Source organism: Salmo salar, chromosome 15 (genome assembly GCF_965601325.2).
Source record: "Salmo salar chromosome 15, fSalSal1, whole genome shotgun sequence".
Lineage (NCBI taxonomy): Eukaryota > Metazoa > Chordata > Actinopteri > Salmoniformes > Salmonidae > Salmo > Salmo salar.
Window position 1 is genome coordinate 71537278 of NC_138305.1, and position 20289 is coordinate 71557566.

General features: G+C 44.2%; 1 protein-coding gene across 2 annotated transcripts in view; it reads left to right on the plus strand.

The window, feature by feature from the left end:
* LOC106571974 (voltage-dependent L-type calcium channel subunit alpha-1D) overlaps positions 1 to 20289 on the plus strand; it is an 86770-nt gene that overhangs the window by 21625 nt on the left and 44856 nt on the right. For both annotated transcript variants that reach the window (XM_045695967.2, XM_082962018.1), the window contains exons 4-7: positions 10071 to 10210; positions 12360 to 12499; positions 12739 to 12891; positions 15565 to 15761. In XM_045695967.2, the coding sequence (XP_045551923.1) occupies positions 10071 to 10210; positions 12360 to 12499; positions 12739 to 12891; positions 15565 to 15761 (630 nt within the window). The remainder of the gene's footprint in view (positions 1 to 10070; positions 10211 to 12359; positions 12500 to 12738; positions 12892 to 15564; positions 15762 to 20289) is intronic.

Below are 20289 nucleotides of genomic sequence, written 5' to 3' on the forward strand. Positions count from 1 at the left end.
ACGTCACATCAATGATATCATGTCACTGTGTGGGACTGTGGGTCAATTAACCTTGTCGGAGTGGGCGCCCTGATTCTAGTTTGTGAGCTAGGCAGGCTACTGCCTGGGAAGGTCTCCCACTCAGAAGTATGAGATGGGGGGGGGGGGGGGGGGGGGGGGGGGGGGGGTAGGTTGACCTCAGGTCTCCCCATTGGAAGCTCGAGGAAGGGGGAGCGGGGGAATCTATCAAATTGCACACCTCTAACTTTGTACAGTACTAATGCAATTAGTAAAATCAGTCACACTACGAAATGCTACCAAGTAAACCACAATTCATTCATGATCCTGTGAATATATAGTTTCACAGACATATTGTTGCTTGTTTTCCCTGGTTTGTGCGAAATCGTTAAGAATAATATAAAACCAGTCTGCACACCACCAAGGTGAATTGGTTTAGTCTTGACTCTTGGTTGACAGTGTTGGGGGATGGGTAATGTATTGATGCTTGAGTGCCAAATCAACACAAATGGATAAGAAAGGTCTAACCCATCAGGTGCCCAGTTTAGGAAAAATAGGAAAGAAGAAGAGGAGAAATGTGAAAAAGATAAAGGTATGCAGCTATGTCATCTTTTTATGAGTATAATATTATGCATGTAATGAAATAAGCTAACATACATAATTGTTATACTAGCCTATATTGCTTTTGTTGCTTGCTATGCTATTGTCACGACTTCCGCCGAAGTCGGTCCCTCTCCTTGGTCGGGCGGCGTTCGGCGGCCGACGTCACCGGCCTTCTAGCCATCGCTGATCCACTTTTAATTTTCCATTTGTTTTGTCTTTGTCTTACACACCCGGTTTCAATCCCCCAATTACCTGTTCATTATTTAACCCTCTGTTCCCCCATGTTTGTTTGTGAGTGATTGTTTCTATGTAGGTAGGTCCGTTATTGTGGGCTCTGTTTTTGTATTGCATTTATTATATGTTGAGTAAAATATGGTTATTTAGTCTTATCTGCTGTCCTGCGCCTGATACACCAACTACACATAGACCTCCTGACAGCTATTACACATAGGGCGACAATATTCAGTTTTCTGTCCAACTAGCTTACATAACGCTGGATATAATTTCACACAGTGTCATCATGATAATGTGTGTAGCCTGCAGCAAAACTAGCACATTATTGATTTGGTTAACTTTCATTGAAGTGACATCATAAAGGTTTTCTGTGATTGTATTGACTAGGTCCTGAGCTCAGTAAGGGGATTTCCAATGCTGTAGGCTAACTTAAAAGACGTCTATATTATGCTGATATTTTGTATCTTTTGTGATATATTATATATAACATATAACATAAACAAAATAAATAATGCAGTGAATAATGCCCATGTGTTCTCCATTAGAAATGACTGTAGCAGCAGCCCCACCAAATCCTGCTGCTGACTGGCCTTCAGTTCTGACTGACAGAACTAGTTTGCAGAGGACCAAGTGAGGTACCACCTCACTTTGTTTTCCCAAGGAATGAGAGTGATGGAAGAAGTTACCACCACCAGTATTTCAGGAAGACCTTGGTGACTGGTGAAAAAAATCCCTAGAAGTTGGTTGGTGTATTCTGAAAGAAGCAACAGCTTCTTCTGCTGCAAACACTTTTCTAAGAAGAACATTTATTTAGCCAACTCAGGACTGACAGACTGGAAACATGCAAGTTCTTTTCTGACTTCACACGACAGCAGTCCAGAACACCAAAACTGCATGAAAACATGGAAAGAACTGGCAATGAGGATCAAAAAAGGGGAAACAATTGATTAGCATGAGATGGCACTTATGGAGGCTGAGAGGATAAGATGGAGAGAGGTGTTGACACGTCTGACTGCTATTGTGTAGTCTCTGGCAATTATAAATCTGGCACTAAGGGGACACACAGAAACACTGTACTCTCCATCAAATGGACATTTCCTCAAAGAGGTTGAATCGATGGCACAATTTGATCCAGCCATGAAAGAGCACCTTAACCGTGTCCAAAAAGGGACCTCGAGTCAAACCACCAGCTAACTTGGCCACAAAATACAGAATGAACTCATTGATTTGTTGAGCAGCAAGGTCATTTCAATAATGGTGAGTGACATCAAGCTGGCAAAATGATTCTCTATTATTCTAGATTGCACCTCAGATGTCACCCACACTGAACAGTTGTGATTACAATTGTTTCACTGAAGGAGGAGCCCCACATAAAGGAACATTTGATGGGGTTTTTGGAGGCAGAGGAGTCCACGGGCAAACATTTGGCATCCCTGATTCTCAAAAGATTAGAGACGCTAAAAATTCCTTTTGAGGACTGCAGAGGACAGTCTTATGGTAATGGGGCCAACATGAGAGGCAAAAACAAAGGTGTCCAAGCCAGACTCCTGGAAATGAATCTAAGAGCTCTGCTTGTGCCATGTGGGGCTCACACACTGAACCTGGTTGTGGCTGATGCTGCTAAAAGTTCTGTCAATGCCACAGGTTACTTTGGCATCTTACACAAACTGTACACCTTGTTCTCAGCCTCCACACAGCGCTGGGCCATCCTGAAAAAACATGTGGACATCACTTTGGAGATGTGGACTGAGACGAGGTGGGAGAGTAAAGTTAAGAGTGTCAAGCCACTGAGGTATCAGGCAGCAGCGGTGAGAGAGGTACTGATTGAGGTGAGGGATCAAACCAAAGTGAAAAACCATGTGAAAAAGAGGCCCAGTCCTTGTCAGAGGTGGGATCATACCGCTTCAGCATCTGTACAGTGGTGTGGTATGACATCTGGAGCCAGATACAACAGGTGAGCAAGCTGATGCAGTCTCCCAGTATGCATGTGGATGTTGCAGTCAGTCTTCTCAGAAAGACAGAGAGAGGTCTCAGCAACTACAGGGCAAAAGGCTTTATGACCGCACAAACGTCAGCCAAGGATATTTGCGAGGGTATGAATGTAGAGGCCGTTCTACAACAAAAAAGGCTGAGGTCTACAAAGTCCACATTTTTCAATGTGGTTGTTGATGCTGCAACCTCAGCCCTTCAGGAAAGATTTTCCACATTGGAAAATGTGGGAGAGAAGTTTGGAGTGCTGTCAGCCTTCCAAAGTCTCTCAAATGAGGAGCTGACAGAACAATGTGAAGCCCTTAGTATGACACTGCACTATAAAGAACACTCAGACTTGGATGGCAGAGAGCTTGCACAGGAACTGAAGAACTTGCCTGACTTGCCATCGAAGTCCATGACCCTGCTTGAGCTGCTGATATTTATACACGAAAGGGAGCTCTCAGAAATGTATCCAAATTTGTGGACTGCTCTCAGAATTTGTCTTACTCTTCCAGTGAAGCAGAGAGGAGCTTTTCAAAGTTGAAGCTCATCAAATCCTACCTGAAGTCCACCATGTCACAGGAACGCCTTAGTGGCCTTGCTGTCATCAGTATTAACTATGCAATTGCTGGGCAGATTTCTTATGATGATGCAATTGATGACTTTGAGTCAAGAAAGGCAAGAAAGGTCAGGGTTTAGATGGCAGTTGTGCAATTTAGTTTGTGTGTTTCTTGTTTGAAGTGCAATAGTGTAATAATCAGGTTCTCTTCTTTATAAGTGTGTTATTCTATTTGTGTATTTTTGTGATATAGGATTTGTGCAATTTCAGTTTTATTTGTGTGTTTTTGTTAGCAATAGGGTAATAATTAAATTCTCTTTTTTATTTGTATTTATATACTACAATTTGTTTCTATTTGTATTTGTTACTTCTTTTTGATATTTATAAGTCTTATTTTTGTATATATTTTTATATTCATATAGTTTTAAAATGTTATGATTATTTATTTGTGTCGTTCCAAATATCTGAATAAAAATTACAGTTAGTGCAGAATGGTGTTTTTTGTTTTGGGGGGAGCTGAAGGGGGGGTTCGCCCAGGAAGCCATACAAGCTAGAACCACCACTGCACACACACACACACTTTATCTTTATCTCGTCATTCATCATCCTCAAAGCAAATGTCCACAATGACCCATAAATGAGATGCTATCATCACCAGAAGCCTATTGGCTACTTGCTCTAATAGTTACTGTCTCTGCTACTAACGTCACGTTGTCATCACGTGACACCGACAATTCGGGAGGTACCATGGGATCCAAGGTGGAGGTTGTTGTGGTTTGTGCTTATCCAAATGGCATTGGGTTTGTCCACTCTGATCAGCGTCAGACGCTCAGATGGCATTGGCACCAACACTCTCTGGTATGCCAACCACTCTACCACTGCTCCCAGCTGGTCCATCTAGCAGGTAATGTGTGACGCTGTCCACCCAACCCTGCAAAATGATCGATCCCAAACACACAGAAACACAGAGAAAGGGAGAGAGAGAGAGAGAGAAATAGAGAGTCAGACTGAGCAGAAAACACAGTGACCTGCCTCCCCCCCGCCTCCCCCCAGTGATAGGTAACCTGTAGGCTGCGCAGCACACACAGCTGATTATACTAAACACAGTATCTCCCTATGTTCAGTTAAGGTGAATCAATTTGATTGGCCATGTAGTTGGTGTCCCATATTCATATACAGTGTCAGTGTTATCTCTCTCTCTCACTCTCTCTCCCCCTCCCTCTCTCTCTCTCTCTCTCTCCCTGCCTGCCTCCAGCCCATACACCCAAAGTTCAAAAGAGGACACCTCAGATACTTTGACTACCTGTCCGGATTGGGGTCAATTCAGCTTTAATTTCAAACAATTCACTTAATGGATTGATTGAATTGAAAAATCAACTGACCCCAACCCCAATACCTTTTCAGGATTACCCAGTAGTGGGCTCCACCTCTTTCCATCTGCAGACAGACAGGCATTGGTCTGGGTGTTTAAATCTGTCAACACCATTTTGCCATGTTGAGTGATTGATATATTTGATGGGATGGTAGATTATTCTGAGTACATGGCTGGACCATGATGAGTGATCTGAGCAGCTCAGGCCTGGGGGTGGGTGGGTGACAGACAGGATTACAGTGAAAAGAGGAGCACACCGTCTTACACTGCTGCTCTTCTTCCTCCAGTCTTTCTCTCTCTCTCTACTCCATCTCGCATTCACTGTTTTTTTCTCTCACTATTGGTCTGCCTTCACTCTTTCTATGTCTCTTTCTCACACTTACGCATATACTTTCTCACTCTCCCTCAGTCTCTCACTTGTCCTTGAGAAATGACACTTATGGAAGCCATTTATTGATGGAAAGCGGCATTCTGCTGTTCTGGTCACTGGGCTATGGACTGTATGCTAGGAGAGCTCCCTCTCCTTCCATATCAAAAGACAAACACCCTGCACTGATAGCCAACAAGACTACAGAGATAAAGAACACTGATGGAATTGTGTAGAGAGACACACACACTTATCCAATGGCTCTGTTATCCTCCATTGAAAGTATATTAACAGTCCCTTTTCATTAGTTTGTTGTACAGGAATCTTTTAGAAAATAGTTTCCAGCATCAATCATTCAGATGTTGTATGACAAGGACTGAATGTTTTATTTGAGTCCTCAGTTTAATTTAGATTGGTTTATTTGGATGCAGCAGAGAAGTTTGAGTTCAGAGAGAGTTCACTGAGAGAGTTGGCTCTGTGTTCCTTCTTCATGTCTCATGGGTACAACACTCAGGACTCCACCTGTCAGATAAAGACTACAGGCACTATTTAACCTAACTAAAAAATAAATAAACATTATTTGTGTGCTGCATGTTTACATGTTCACTCACATCTACTGTACAGTAGGTACTAAATAAAATTGTTACATTGAGACAAAATGAAACATATCTTAAATGCATATACACTGAGTGTACAAAACACATTCTTTGCCCTCAGAACAGCCTCAATTCGTCGGGGCATGGACTATACAAGGTCTTGCTGGCCCATGTTGACTCCAATGCTTCCCACAGTTGTGTCAAGTTGGCTGGATGTCCTTTGGGTGGTGGAACAATCTTGATACACACAGGAAACTGTTGAGTGTGAAAAACCCAGAAGTGTTGCAGTTCTAGTTACAAAACCACTGTTTCTGGCACCTACTACCATACCCTGTTCAAAGGCACTTAAATCTTTTGTCTTGCCCATTCAGCTTCTGAATGGCACACATACACAATCCATGTCTCAATTGTCTCAAGGCTTAGAAATCCTTCTTTAACCTGTCTCCTCCCCTTCATCTACACTGATTGAAGTGGATTTAACAGGTGACGTCAATAAGGGTTCATAGCTTTCACCTGGATTCACCTGGTCAGTCTATGTCATGGGAAGAGCAAGTGTTCTTAATGTTTGGTACACTCAGTGTAGATTGTTCCCTATGAGAACCCGTAATACCAACCCACAGTGAGTGTGATGTATTCTTTGCTGAGTAGGACGTAGCCTACTGAGTATTAAGACTAATGAGGGCCAGCCTCAGACTATTCAAAAGCATCACAGAGACTTTGATTAGTGGACTGGATCAACGACTTGAGTTTGGGGTTGGACCCAAACGTGGGGATTTAATGCTTATGGTCTACCAGTCCATAAGTCAAAAGTCATTGAAGTATTCCTTTGGCAGTGGTTTGGTTCATGCCTCTCTCATCCCGTGATTTGGTCAGTCACAGTGGCTGCTAGGGTCCTGTTTCTGACATATTACAGGATAATATTCCCCTCTACCCATTGATGAATGATGGGATTTACAGTATATACACACTTTTCCAAGTGTTCAAAGTGCTTTACATTGTATAAGGGAAACAGCTCATCCACTACCAATGGATGAAGAGTTCAACCTCTTGTTACCCCCTCATCATCACTTGGCTCTGGCTCTCTCACACTGGATCTGGTCTCACACTGGATCTGGTCTCACTATCAGGTTTCAGGTAAGACCCAAGTGCAGACTGTGTTGAAGTAACAATGTTTATTGCAACAACAGGGGCAGGCAAACGACAGGTCAAGGCAGGCAGGGGTTGATAATCCAGAGTAGTGGGGCCAAGGTACAGGACGGCAGGCAGGCTCAGGGTCAGGTCAGGCAGAAATCCAGAATAGGGGCACAGGCACAGAATGGCAGGCAGGCTCAGAGTCAGGACAGGCAAGAGTCAAAACCAGGAGGACAAGAAAAAGAGAGACTGGGGAAAAGCAGGCGCTGAGACAAAACGCTGGTTCACTTGAACAAACAAGACAAACTGGCACTGACAGACAGAAAACACAGGTATAAATACCCAGGGGATAAGTGGGGAAGATGGGCGACACCTGGAGGGGGGTGGAGACAAGCACAAGAACAGGTGAAACAGATCAGGGCGTGACACTTACACTGGAACTGTTCTCACACTGGAACTGTTCTCACACTGGAACTGTTCTCACACTGGAACTGTTCTCACACTGGAACTGTTCTCACACTGGAACTGTTCTCACACTGGAACTGTTCTCACACTGGAACTGTTCTCACACTGGAACTGTTCTCACACTGGAACTGTTCTGTTTGATCATGCTCTATCAGCTTTCAGGTCCAGTTCTGGCTGTTGTGTTTGTGTTCCCATCTTTAGCTGTTCCATTAGTCACTAATAGCGGATGTTCCATATTCTTAGCTGTTCCACTCCCTCCCTGACGTTCTATTAGCTGATGTTCCATCTGTCGGCTGTCTGTTCACAATGGCTGTCTAATGGAGAGATGCTGCTCTTCTCCTCCCTCCGCTGAATACGCGCATTCTGTCTCTATTGTCACTTGGCTGCAATCGCTCCTCTTCAGGCCTAGCTTCTGCGCACTCGCGTACACACACGCAAACACACACTCACACACACACACAGTGACTTAAGGTCACAAAGGCAGCAGCGCGGCGGACATGGCCTCCGTTGCTGCCACAGCGTCAGAGCTTGGCTAAGTGCTTCCATTCAGACGTGATTATTACTGTAAAGAGAGAGTGGGCAGGTCTGCTTTGAAAAAGGGGCCATTTTAGACCAAAGCAAACAAAGGGGAGATGAGTGAGGAAGGGGACACACATTCAAGCAGTTTAAATGTGTGCGTTCATGGGCTTTTATCAGTGTGAGGCAGCTAGCGTCGTCACTTGGAGATGCTGGGCCGTCATCAGACTACTGGAGACTGTGTCTGTTGTATACTTATGTTCTGGATGTGTGGCGGCTGACCTTTATTTACAAGCACTACTTAGGCTTCTCATTATAGGTAGTCTTTGAAGAGGTAGGGTTTAAGATGGGCAGGGACTCTGTTGTCCTAGCTTCAGGGGGAAGCTGATTCCACCATTGGGGTGCTAGGACAGAGAAGAGCTTGGACTGGGCTGAGTGGGAACTGCCCTCCCGTAGGGGTGGGAGGGCCACGAGAGCTGAGGTGGCAGAACGGAGTGCTCGTGTTGGGGGTGTAAGGTTTGAGCATAGCCTGAAGGTAGGGGAGGGGCAGTTCCCCTTGCAGCTCCGTAGGCAAGCACCATGGTCTTGTAGTGGATGCGAGCTTTAACTGGAAGTCAGTGGAGTCTGCAGGGTGACATGGGAGAACTTGAACACCAGGCGGGCTGCGACGTTCTGGGTAAATTGGAGGGGTTTGATGGCACAAGCAGGGAGCCCAGCCAACAGAGAGTTGCAGTAGTCTGGATGGGAGATGACAAGAGTCTCGATTAGGACCGGCGCTGCTTCCTGTCTGAGTAAGGGTCTTACTTTACAGATGTTGTAGAGCATGAACCTGCAGGAGTGAGTCACTGCGTTGATGTTTGCAGAGAACGACAGGGTGTTGTCCAGGGTCACGCCAAGGTTCTTTGCACTCTGGGAGGGGGACACCATTGACTTGTCAACCGTGACCAAAAAGCTTGCTTGTTTCGTTATAAAACAGTTTTTCCTATCCATTCGTTAGACAGTCCCTACGTTGTTGTCCCATTAGCATCCTAACAGGTCAAGCTGTTCTATCTCTGTATTACTCTACATTAGCTAATCCCTGTGTGAAAATGTCTGCTGTCTGTCTGGCTGCATTACGTCCTGTACTGTACTGAATCAACACGGAGGCCAGAAACAGAGTCTGAGGCTGACTGTCTGGCTTAATGGCTCTTTAAAGCCTGCTGCTGAATCACAAAGCAGAGGCCTTGAATGATGTAGGAATCTCTGCCAGATACAGGGATATGCTCTCTGATCGGTATTAAAAGTCAAACTCATGCTGTTACCCTGGTAACGTTTGCATTACGCAACGAACGGGAGATGACAGTTTTTGAATGTTGACTTTATGCTCCTTCGATTAATTCACTGAGATGTGGGTTGTTGGTGGGGAAAAGTGTTGCTTTGCTTGCAGGCTGTGCTGATAGTGTTGACAAGTCACAGCATCGTAGGGATCTGGTGTATTGTGCTGTCTTTTGGATCTGAAATACGTGTGTTTTGTGCCCACAATTCTTTGTATACAGAGGTGTATTCTGACCACAGGCTTGTTTATAAGTGAGATCGAATGCTTTCCCAGACCACAGCAGGTTGGTTTTTAAAAAGAGAATGCCAATGTGTCGACCCAAAACAACTTTTCTCAGGTGTGAACAACCTGAAGACCAAGTAGAGGAATTGAGTAATTCAGAGGCTCTCCTCTCCTCAGGATTACACAAATCAGGCTGCTTTGTTCAGGCTATTCCTCCCCGCCGCACTAATCCAGACCTCACGTCCTGTCACCTTCTAATCGTCCGTCTGTGTGGCTCTGCACCACCAGGCATGATGGGAAAAAATAGAGATTATGATCATCAATCATCCAATGAATTACATGAATGTTGTTTTCCCAGACCTTTTATCTGTCTACCTGGATTAGCAACCTGTTCTCTCTGTCACTTTCTTTCTTTCTTTTCCCCACATCTCTGTCTGTTGTTTCTGGCATATTCTATCCGCCACCACTGTAACTGAATCCTCATCATTGATCAAATCCCTGGTCAGGGCCAGGTGTTGGTGAATGATGATCTCCCCGGCACAGTTTAAACCTGTTGGCTCTACCATTACTGCCTGCTTGCTGCACAATGAACCAATCAGACTTCTTCTTCTTGAAGAGTGTTTGTTGTTGTATTTATTATTCACATCCTTGATGTTTAATGGCCCTCTCTCTCTCTCTCGCTCTCTCTCTCCTTCCCCCTCTCTTTCCCTCCCTCCCCACAGGAAACAGTAGAATATGCCTTCCTAATCATCTTTACTATAGAGACCTTTCTGAAGATCATAGCGTATGGTTTAGTCATGCACCAGAACTCCTACGTAAGAAATGGATGGAACATGCTGGATTTTGTCATTGTCATAGTAGGGTGAGTACCACCACTGTTTAAATCAATGGCTCTCCCAAGACAGAGTAATTCACACACACACACACACACACACACACACACACACACACACACACACACACACACACACACACACACACACACACACACACACACACACACACACACACACACACACACACACACACACACATATGACTAAGTATTCCAGTTCCTACTGATGCCAAGGTACATCATTACAGCCCAGTCTGGACCGATGAAGGTGCACTCAAGAAAAAAAGATATCCTTAAGGGTTGCAAAAAGGTTATTGAACCCACTTCTTATAAAAAATACTTACAGATGCCGTATCTTAATTTGATCATTATTTGTGTATTCAAGGTTTAAAAAGGCTCCTAAAGTTAGTAATATCCATTTAAAAATGTCAGACTTGATTTGCCCCAAAGAAAAATGTATCAACCCCTACAAAAATGTCCATTAATTATAATACACCTAACAATTTGCATTTCCTATTGTGGCAGGATTATTTTCCTGCTGTGTGAAACTGGCTCAAATTACGATACATTATCTGTAAAGAAAAAAGAAAAGAAAAAACTGCCATAATGCCGTGTCCTATGTCACCTCTGGTCTGAGTGCTTGGTGAAGGGCATTCTGCTCATTCTTTCCTCTCATTTTGGTGCCTTTCTGTTCTTCCTCTGTCAACCATGGTTACCTGCAAGGAAACACGTGCTGTCATCATTGCTTTGCACAAGAAGGGCTTCACAGGCAAGGATATTGCTGCCAGTAAGATTGCACCTAAATCAACCATTTATCGGATCATCAAGAACTTCAAGGATAGCGGTTCAATTGTTGTGAAGAAGGCTTCAGGGCGTCCAAGAAAGTCCAGCGAGCGTTAGGACCGTCTCCTAAAGTTGATTCAGCTGCGGGATCGGGGCACCACCAGTACAGAGCTTGCTCTGGAATGGCAGCAGGCAGGTGTGAGTGCATCTGCACACACAGTGAGGTGAAGACTTTTGGAGGATGGCCTGGTGTCAAGAAGGGCAGCAATGAAGCCACTTCTCTCCAGGAAAAACATCAGGGACAGACTGATATTCTGCAAAAGGTACAGGGATTGGACTGCTGAGGACTGGGGTAAAGTCATTTTCTCTGATGAATCCCCTTTACGATTGTTTGGGGCATCCGGATAAAAGCTTGTCTGAAGAAGACAAGGTGAGCGCTACCACCCGTCCTGTGTCATGCCAATAGTAAAGCATCCTTAGACCATTCATGTGTGGGGTTGCTTCTCAGCCAAGGGAGTGGGCTCACTCACAATTTTGCCTAAGAACACAGCCATGAATAAAGAATGGTACCAACACATCCTCCGAGAGCAACTTCTCCCAACCATCCAGGAACAGTTTGGTGACGAACAATGCCTTTTCCAGCATGATGGAGCACCTTGCCATAAGGCAAAGTGATAACTAAGTGGCTCGGGGAACAAAACATCGTTATTTTGGGTCCATGGCCAGGAAACTCCCCAGACCTTAATCCCATTGAGAATTTATGGTCAATCCTCAAGAGGCGGGTGGACAAACAAAACCCCACAAATTCTGACAAACTCTAAGCATTGATTATGCAAGAATGGACTGCCATCAGTCAGGATGTGGCCCAGAAGTTAATTGACAGCATGCCAGGGCGGATTGCAGAGGTCTTGAAAAAGAAGGGTCAACACTGCAAATATTCACTCTTTGCATCAACTTCATGTAATTGTCAATAAAAGCCTTTGACACTTATGAAATGCTTGTAATTATACTTCAGTTTTCCATAGTAACATCTGACAAAATTATCTGAAGACACTGAAGCAGCAAACCTTGTGGAAATTAACATTTGTGTCATTCTCAAAACGTTTGGCCACGACTGTAGTGTCTGTCTAAAACACACATTTCATAGCGGTAGGCGCAATGTTGTTTTTACGTGTGTTTTTATTCAATTCAAACGCACACACACGCTACAGTATGGCCCAGAAAAGACCACTAAGATAAATCAGAGCTCTGTCACCAGAGAGCTCAGAAAGCCTTATGACTCAGGGCTGTATTTTACGATGATGTCATCTGTATCTCTGTGTGTGATCTCTGTGATCTCTCTCTCCCCCTCCCTCTTTCCTCCCTCTCTCTCCCTCTCTCCCTCACTCCGCAGGTTGTTCAGTGTGGTTCTGGAGGTGATAACCAAAGAGGGTGATGCCGGGGGCCAGGGGGGTAAACCGGGAGGCTTCGACGTCAAGGCCCTCCGAGCGTTCCGGGTGCTCCGCCCCCTCCGCCTTGTCTCAGGAGTACCCAGTGAGTCGCCATGGCACCAGAGCATTTAATGAGTTCCTCATAATATACTGAATGGATATATTAAATGGATGTCCTCATAGCTTTACACTGTCCCTGCTTCCATCTTGTGTGTGTGTGTGTGTGTGTGTGTGTGTGTGTGTGTGTGTGTGTGTGTGTGTGTGTGTGTGTGTGTGTGTGTGTGTGTGTGTGTGTGTGTGTGTGTGTCTGTCTGTCTGACCCTTCTCTCTCCATGTCTCTAGGTTTACAGGTAGTGTTGAACTCCATCATTAAAGCCATGGTTCCTCTGCTCCACATCGCTCTGCTCGTCCTCTTCGTCATCATCATCTACGCCATCATCGGCCTTGAACTCTTCATCGGCAAGATGCACGCCACCTGCTACCTGGTGGGCACCGGTAAGGGCATGCGTCCCATAACCGGCCTGTCTCGGTCCATTACTTGAAGTTAAACTTTTCCCAGCTTTTGATGCATATCAGTACTGCATAAAAAGACAGGCTTAGGTTACAGATGCCCCCCCCTGCTGTGCGTCTCTGTAGTACGTGCAAGTATAACCCCCATTAAAAAACACTAGGCTCAATCCGTTTTTGACGAATGTGAATTATCTGTCTGTACAGACCCTGAGATTCCAGTTACTCACAGGTTGGAATCAGTTTGTTTCCATATATCAACGATCTCTGCTGACAGTCATGACCCTTATTCTAGTACTTACCCCTGAATATCAATGAATATACAATAAATGTCACTTACAGTCAATCAGAGGGATCTGTATGAAACATGAAAGCTAGATGACGTTGTTCCATTACTCCTGTGTTACTCGTCTACAATAAGGTGGTCTTATAGCGGGGAGCTTATGGGCTGCATGACGTAAGTGTGTACGTATTGCCCTCTCTCTCTCTTTGTTGGCTTGTTTGGTTACATCCTTGTGGTGGTTGAGAAGCAGCAGTGCAGTTCAGGGCAGACTAGACCCAGATCTCTGCTTGCTGTAATCCGAGCCTCTACGCTGATGTTTGCCCTTGAGAAAAGCCCTTAGCTGGGGCTCAGGCCACATCTCATTATCATACTATAGGAAGAGATTATGGATGTAGGGAGATGTCAGTTGCCCTGGATAAGTGGAACTGCAGGGGGGGAATTTGTGTGATTATGAATGTAATTTACAATGGCTTGCGAAAGTATTCATTCCCCTAGTCATTTTTCATATTTTCTTGCCTTACAACCTGGAATTGAAATGGATTTTTGGGGGGGTTGTGTCATTTGATTTACACAACATGTCTACCACTTTGAAGATACAAAATATTTTTTATTGTGAAACAAACAAGAAATAAGACAAAAAAACAGAACTTGAGCATGCATAACTATTCACCCTTCCAAACTCAATACTTTGTAGAGCCACCTTTTGCAGCAATTAAACCTGTACGTCTCTTGGGGTATGTATCTATAAGCTTGGCACATCTAGCCACGGGGATTTTTGCCCATTCTTCAAGGCAAAACTGCTCCAGCTCCTTCAAGTTGGATGGGTTCCGCTGGTGTACAGCAATCTTTAAGTCATACCACAGATTCTCAATTGAATTGATGTCTGGGCTTTGACTAGGCCATTCCAAGACATTTAAATGTTTCCCCTTAAACCACTCGAGTGTTGCTTTAGCAGTATGCTTAGGGTCATTGTCCTGCTGGAAGGTGAACCTCCATCCATGTCTCAGATCTCTGGAAGACTGAAACAGGTTTCCCTGAAGAATTTCCCTGTATTTAGCGCCATCCATCATTCCTTCAATTCTGACCAGTTTTCCAGGCCCTGCCGATGAAAAACATCCCCACAGCATGATGCTGCCACCACTATGCTTCACTGTGGGAATGGTGTTCTCGGGGTGATGAGAGGTGTTGGGTTTGCGCCAGACATAGCTTTTTCATTGATGGCCAAAAAGCTCAATTTTAGTCTCATCTGACCAGAGTACCTTTTCCATATGTTTGGGGAGTCTCCCACATGCCTTTTGGCGAACACCAAACATGTTTGCTTATATTTTTCTGCCCACTCTTCCGTAAAGCCCAGCTCTGTGGAGTGTACGGCTTAAAGTGGTCCTATGCTTTACAACTCCTTCAGGGTTATCTTTGGTCTTTTTGTTGCCTCTCTGATTAATGCCCTCCTTGCCTGGTCTGTGAGTTGTGGTGGGTGGCTCTCTCTTGGCAGGTTTGTTGTGGTGCCATATTCTTTCCATTTTTTTAATAATAGATTTAATGGTGCTTCGTGGGATGTTCAAAGTTTCTGATATTTTTTTATAACCCAACCCTGATCTGTACTTCTCCACAACTTTGTCCCTGACCTGTTTGGAGAGCTCATTGGTCTTCATAGTGCCCTTTGCTTAGTGGTGTTGCAGACTCTGGGGCCTTTCAGAACCGGTGTATATATACTGAGATCATGTGACAGATCATGTGACACTTAGATTGCACACAGGTGGACTTTATTTAACTAATTATGTGACTTCTGAAGGTAATTGGTTGCATAAGATCTTATTTAGGGGCTTCATAGCAAAGGGAGTGAATACATATGTACGCACCACTTTTCTGTTTTTTTTGTTCGTGTTTTCTAAACCAAAAACTTTTTTTTTCATTTCACTTTACCAATTTGGACTATTACATGAAATCCAAATAAAAATCTATTTAAATTACAGGTTGTAATGCAACAAAATAGGAAAAACGCCAAGGGGGTGAATACTTTTGCAAGGCACTGTATATGCAACATCAGCAGGGAATTAGGGACTGTGGCGTGTGATGGCGGGGGTGCGTGTGTGTGTGTGAGAGAGAGACAGAGAGCCTCTGATGAGCTAGTGTGCTATGAGAATTATGTGTTAACACTGTACACTATACCTATAGAATGTGTATCTGTAAACAAGAGTATGTAAGCAAAACTGCATAAAGCCACACTTTTCTGTGCGTCCCAGTGCCTTTTTACACCACATGATGTATTTGATATTCTCATATGACAAACACACTCTGATATCATGCATCATTGTTTACCAAGTTATTTTCTTTATCCTGCCTTTACCATTCTCTCCCTTTCTCTATATGCACTAAAGGTATTCTGGCAGAGGAGGAGCCTGTTCCATGTGCGGTGTCAGGCCATGGGCGCCAGTGCAGGATAAATGGGACTGTGTGTAGGGAAGGATGGCACGGCCCCAATGGTGGCATCACCAACTTTGACAACTTCCTGTTTGCCATGCTCACTGTTTTCCAGTGTATCACCATGGAGGGCTGGACTGATGTTCTGTACTGGGTGAGGCTGCTTTATGAACAACACCCAGCTAGCAACTAGCAAGCTATCTCTACTTACAGTAACACAGAAGTTTCAACAATGTTAGCTTAGCTTCATCGCTATCACTGGATGAGCTCCACTCAAATCCAACTTGCAGAAATAATGTACACAAACATACTCCCCCTCCCCTCTCTGACCTCCCACCTATCTCTCCCTCTCTCCTTAACCTGTGTCTGTACCCTACCTCTCTGCCCAATCTCTACCTCCCTTTCTCTTTCCTCTGCTTATCTCTCCCTCTCTTCTTAAATTATCCCACCCCCTGCGTCTCTACTCCATCTCTCCCTCCTTTTCTCTCTCCGCCAAATGACTCTCCCTCCCTCCCTCTCGGTACTGTCCTCTCTTCTTGTTCATGTACCAGTTACTATGGTGATGCCGTGCTAATGAAGCCATGAATGGGGTGAAGGTGACATTGGAAGTGGAAGAGAGATGCAGCCACTCGACAGACATGAAAGGGATTGAGAGGGAACTGAACACGGAGGAGGAATGGGGAGATGAGATTGGCAGTTATCCACCTCATGTTCGAAGGTTTTTAAAACACGGAAGAGAAATGCGGAAACTATGGGTACAACTTCCCCCGCAGTCGTGCATTATCATAATTCATATGCGCGCCACTAGAAATCCTGTCAATAGCATATTTCTGCATCCATTTTGTTAATGGAATCAACAACTGCAATAATACTACTAATACAACTTAAGACTGGGATGGATCCCCAAAGTATAAAGTGGAAGTATTCCCAAAGTCAATTTATGAGAGGAGATGGACAAACAGTACCCCGCCCAGAAGGACTCATCACTGGCTGGGATACTGATATGAAACCGTCTGTGGCCGTCCATAAAGTCAGCCAAAATATATGCATATATCATTGACTCTCTTGCTGTTGATGATCAGGCTATGGAAAATCTTAAAAAGCTCAGAAGCCTACCAGTATCTAAACAGCGATAAAGTTGGGACTGTTCTGGCAAAGTCCTTCAGAGACGAAGATAAGTGGATCTTCCGCGAAGCCGATGTCGAGCCGAGCCAGTCTGAGGAGCCAATCCCACCAAGCATGGGTGCTAGCTAGCATGGAGGGAGAAGTACTGACTGCTGGTTTCACCTGCATTGCGGTTTAGGGGAAATCCTGTTGCCATGCCACCGCGATATGTGGAAGGTGAGATGAATACCACACTAGCTAGTTAGTGGTAGCTATCTATTTCCCCCTTGTTCCCGTATGTTCGGATGCAGGACACACATTTCACTCATTTACTTCCCAAACTCATCTGAACTACACCTACGGGAAGTCTCGTGGGACCTTCCGCAAATAAACACTGCACATGATGGAACTTTAACATGCCGGGAATGCATGGCTTTCTATGAAATGTTTGTGAAGGTCAACACACACCAGGAAAGACTAGAGGAGGAGACGAGAATGCAGGCTTTGTCCGAGGTCTGGTGTGACGCAAGGAAGGTTCAGCAAAGAAAGTGCCTGTGCTGGATACATTTGTACTCGGTCTCGGACAGTGAGGACTTGTAATTTCCTCCCGAGACCAGCTGAGTAAAAAATTATTATTATTTATTTTGTTTATGTTATGCAGGGATGCACACATAAACACATGTGCGTGTACCCACGCACACACACACACACACACACCTGCGCACATATACACCTGAAGAATCCTGCTGGTGTCACGGGTGTCGTAGGGTTTAGACCAAGACGCAGCAGGAAAATGTATACTCATCTTCTTTTATTAAAGGACAAAGGAGGAAAACCAAAAACGTATACAAAAAACACGATGACAAAGAACAGGCCGGTAAGGCACAAAGCTATACACAGCAACAATCTCCCACAAAATCCCATGACAAAAACACTCCTAAATATAGGACCTTCAATCAGAGGCAACGATAGACAGCTGCCTCCAATTGAAGGCCCCAATCCCCATTACCAAAACATAGAAATACAAACACCTAGACAGAACATAGAACAATAACCAAAACCCTGGACTAATAAATCAAATACCCCTCTACCTAAATACATAGCCCGAACCATATAAACCAAATACCCCCTCTACATGAACACATACACAAACACACCCTGAACCACATAAAACAAATACCGCCTGCCACGTCCTGACCAAACTACAAGAACAAATAACCCCTTTACTGGTCAGGACGTGACAGCTGGGGAGAAGCAAATGGTTCTTCATCCTCATCCTTAGGCTCAGACAACATTTGTGAAGACACCTGTGTGGCTGAGGAGGTGGATGGCTCATCATTCTGTCCAGTGCCAGAGGGTGCGCCAAAATATTTCAGAAGTGCCCCTGAATTTGCATTGAAATACATGAACATACTTTGGTACGAAAAGTGCAAATCAATCCCAGAACAACAGCAAAGGACCTTGTGAAGATGCTGGAGGAAACAGGTACAAAAGTATCTATATCCACAGTAAAACAAGTCCTATATCGACATAACCTGAAAGGCCGCTCAGCAAGGAAGAAGCCACTGCTCCAAAACCGCCACAAAAAAAGCCAGACTACGGTTTGCAACTGCACATGGGGACAAAGATCGTACTTTTTGGAGAAATGTCCTCTGGTCTGATGAAACAAAAATAGAATTGTTTGGCCATAATGACAATTGTTATGTTTGGAGGAAAAAGGGGGAGGCTTGCAAGCCAAAGAACACCATCCCAACCGTGAAGCACGGGGGTGACAGCATCATGTTGTAGGGGTGCTTTGCTGCAGGAGGGCCTGGTGCACTTCACAAACTAGATGGCATCATGAGGGAGGAAAATTATGTGGATATATTGAAGCAACATCTCAAGACATCAGTCAGGAAGTTAAAGCTTGGTCTCAAATGGGTCTTCCGTATGGACAATGACCCTAAGCAGCGGGCATTGCTTATACACACTTCGTAATCCCTACTGATGCGTATCAAAGTAGTGTTGTGGAGGTACACAACTTATCAATTACAGTATAATAGAGAAATGATGCACAAAGTAGCCTACGCAATTACAGAGTACAGTGAAATATATTTACATGGGTGCTGCACACAGCCTAGTTTCAGAGGAATATCATCTGTAGGCAGCAAGAGTCTGCAGCTCTCACCTGGTTTTGGCATGGAGCAGGTCACAGAAGAATGGCATCGGTAGCTGGTAGGGTTGAAATGACGTTTCAACTTATGAGATCTACCAGTAAATGCTAACTAAGGCAACAATGGGTATGCAAACCAGGTATTGAAAAAGTTTAGTCTGAAGTGTTGGTTAGTAGACTATTTGTGATGTGCAATTGTCATCATTGATGCTTCAGGGGCGTAGAGATGGACAGGCCCACCCAATCAGATTGATGTGGTTTAAGCATCAACTGTTGTCTTTTTCTATTGGAAAAAAAGGGATTTTGAGAGTGATAATCTGAAAAATCTATAGGAAAACTCAGAAAAACCAGGAAAACATAGGAATTTTCACACAGGGTGCCTTTCCTTTGCTGGGCAGGCCGTTTTTGGCTAAATGTGAGTATACCCAATAATCCAGGCACCACTACACCACTACATAGAGCTGATGGAAAGACAGCAGTCACACACAGCATGATGTTAAAGGATAAGCAGTCCAGAAACTCGGACATAATAAGCCAGTAGGTCCCAATGATAATAATACAAAAACACAACCATTAAGCATTTCCTAATCGAAATGTACAACTATTACTTCACATTGCAAAAAACATTTCACATTTAGCCCCCAAAGTAACCATTGACCAATAGTTTAAAGTGGAACTGACAGTGCTTTAACTACTTTGCAGATATGAAACAAACAGACAATCATAATATCAGTAAAAAATATCAAATTCCTAGTTTATGCTACCAAAACCAACTTTAGTTTTAAAAATAGGTTATATTTCACTCAACGTTCCATGATGTACATTAAGGAAGTTGGCAGAATAGATGGATGCAGTTCAATGCATAATTAATATATTCACCAATACATTTCTTGGTAGTCCAAAAAATATTGCTATCAGGTTGTAAATCACAGCTGGCCTGGTACATTGTTTGCTGCCTCCATTCGGGATGCACTGCTTCAGTTTCATTTGACTCAATATTCTGGACAAAAACAAACGAATGTAACTAAGGCTGGGAATTTCAATACAATCAAATTACCAAGGGCAAATTTAACGTTGAAATGTCACATTTACATAACTACTCAGACCCTTTACTCAGTACTTTGTTGAAGCACCTTTGGCAGCGATTACAGCGTCAAGTCTTCTTGGGTATGACGCTACAAGCTTGGCACACCTTTATTTGGGGAGTTTGTCCCATTCTTCTCTGCAGATCCTGTCTAGCTCTGTCCGGCTTGGATGGGGAGCGTCACTGCACAGCTATGTTCAAGTCTCTCCAGAGTTGTTTGATCAGGTTCAAGTCCGGACTCTGGCTGGGCCACTCAATGATATTCAGAGACTTGTCCAGAAGCCACTCCTGTGTTATCTTGGCTGTGTGTTTAGGGTTGTTGCCCTGTTGGAAGGTGAACCT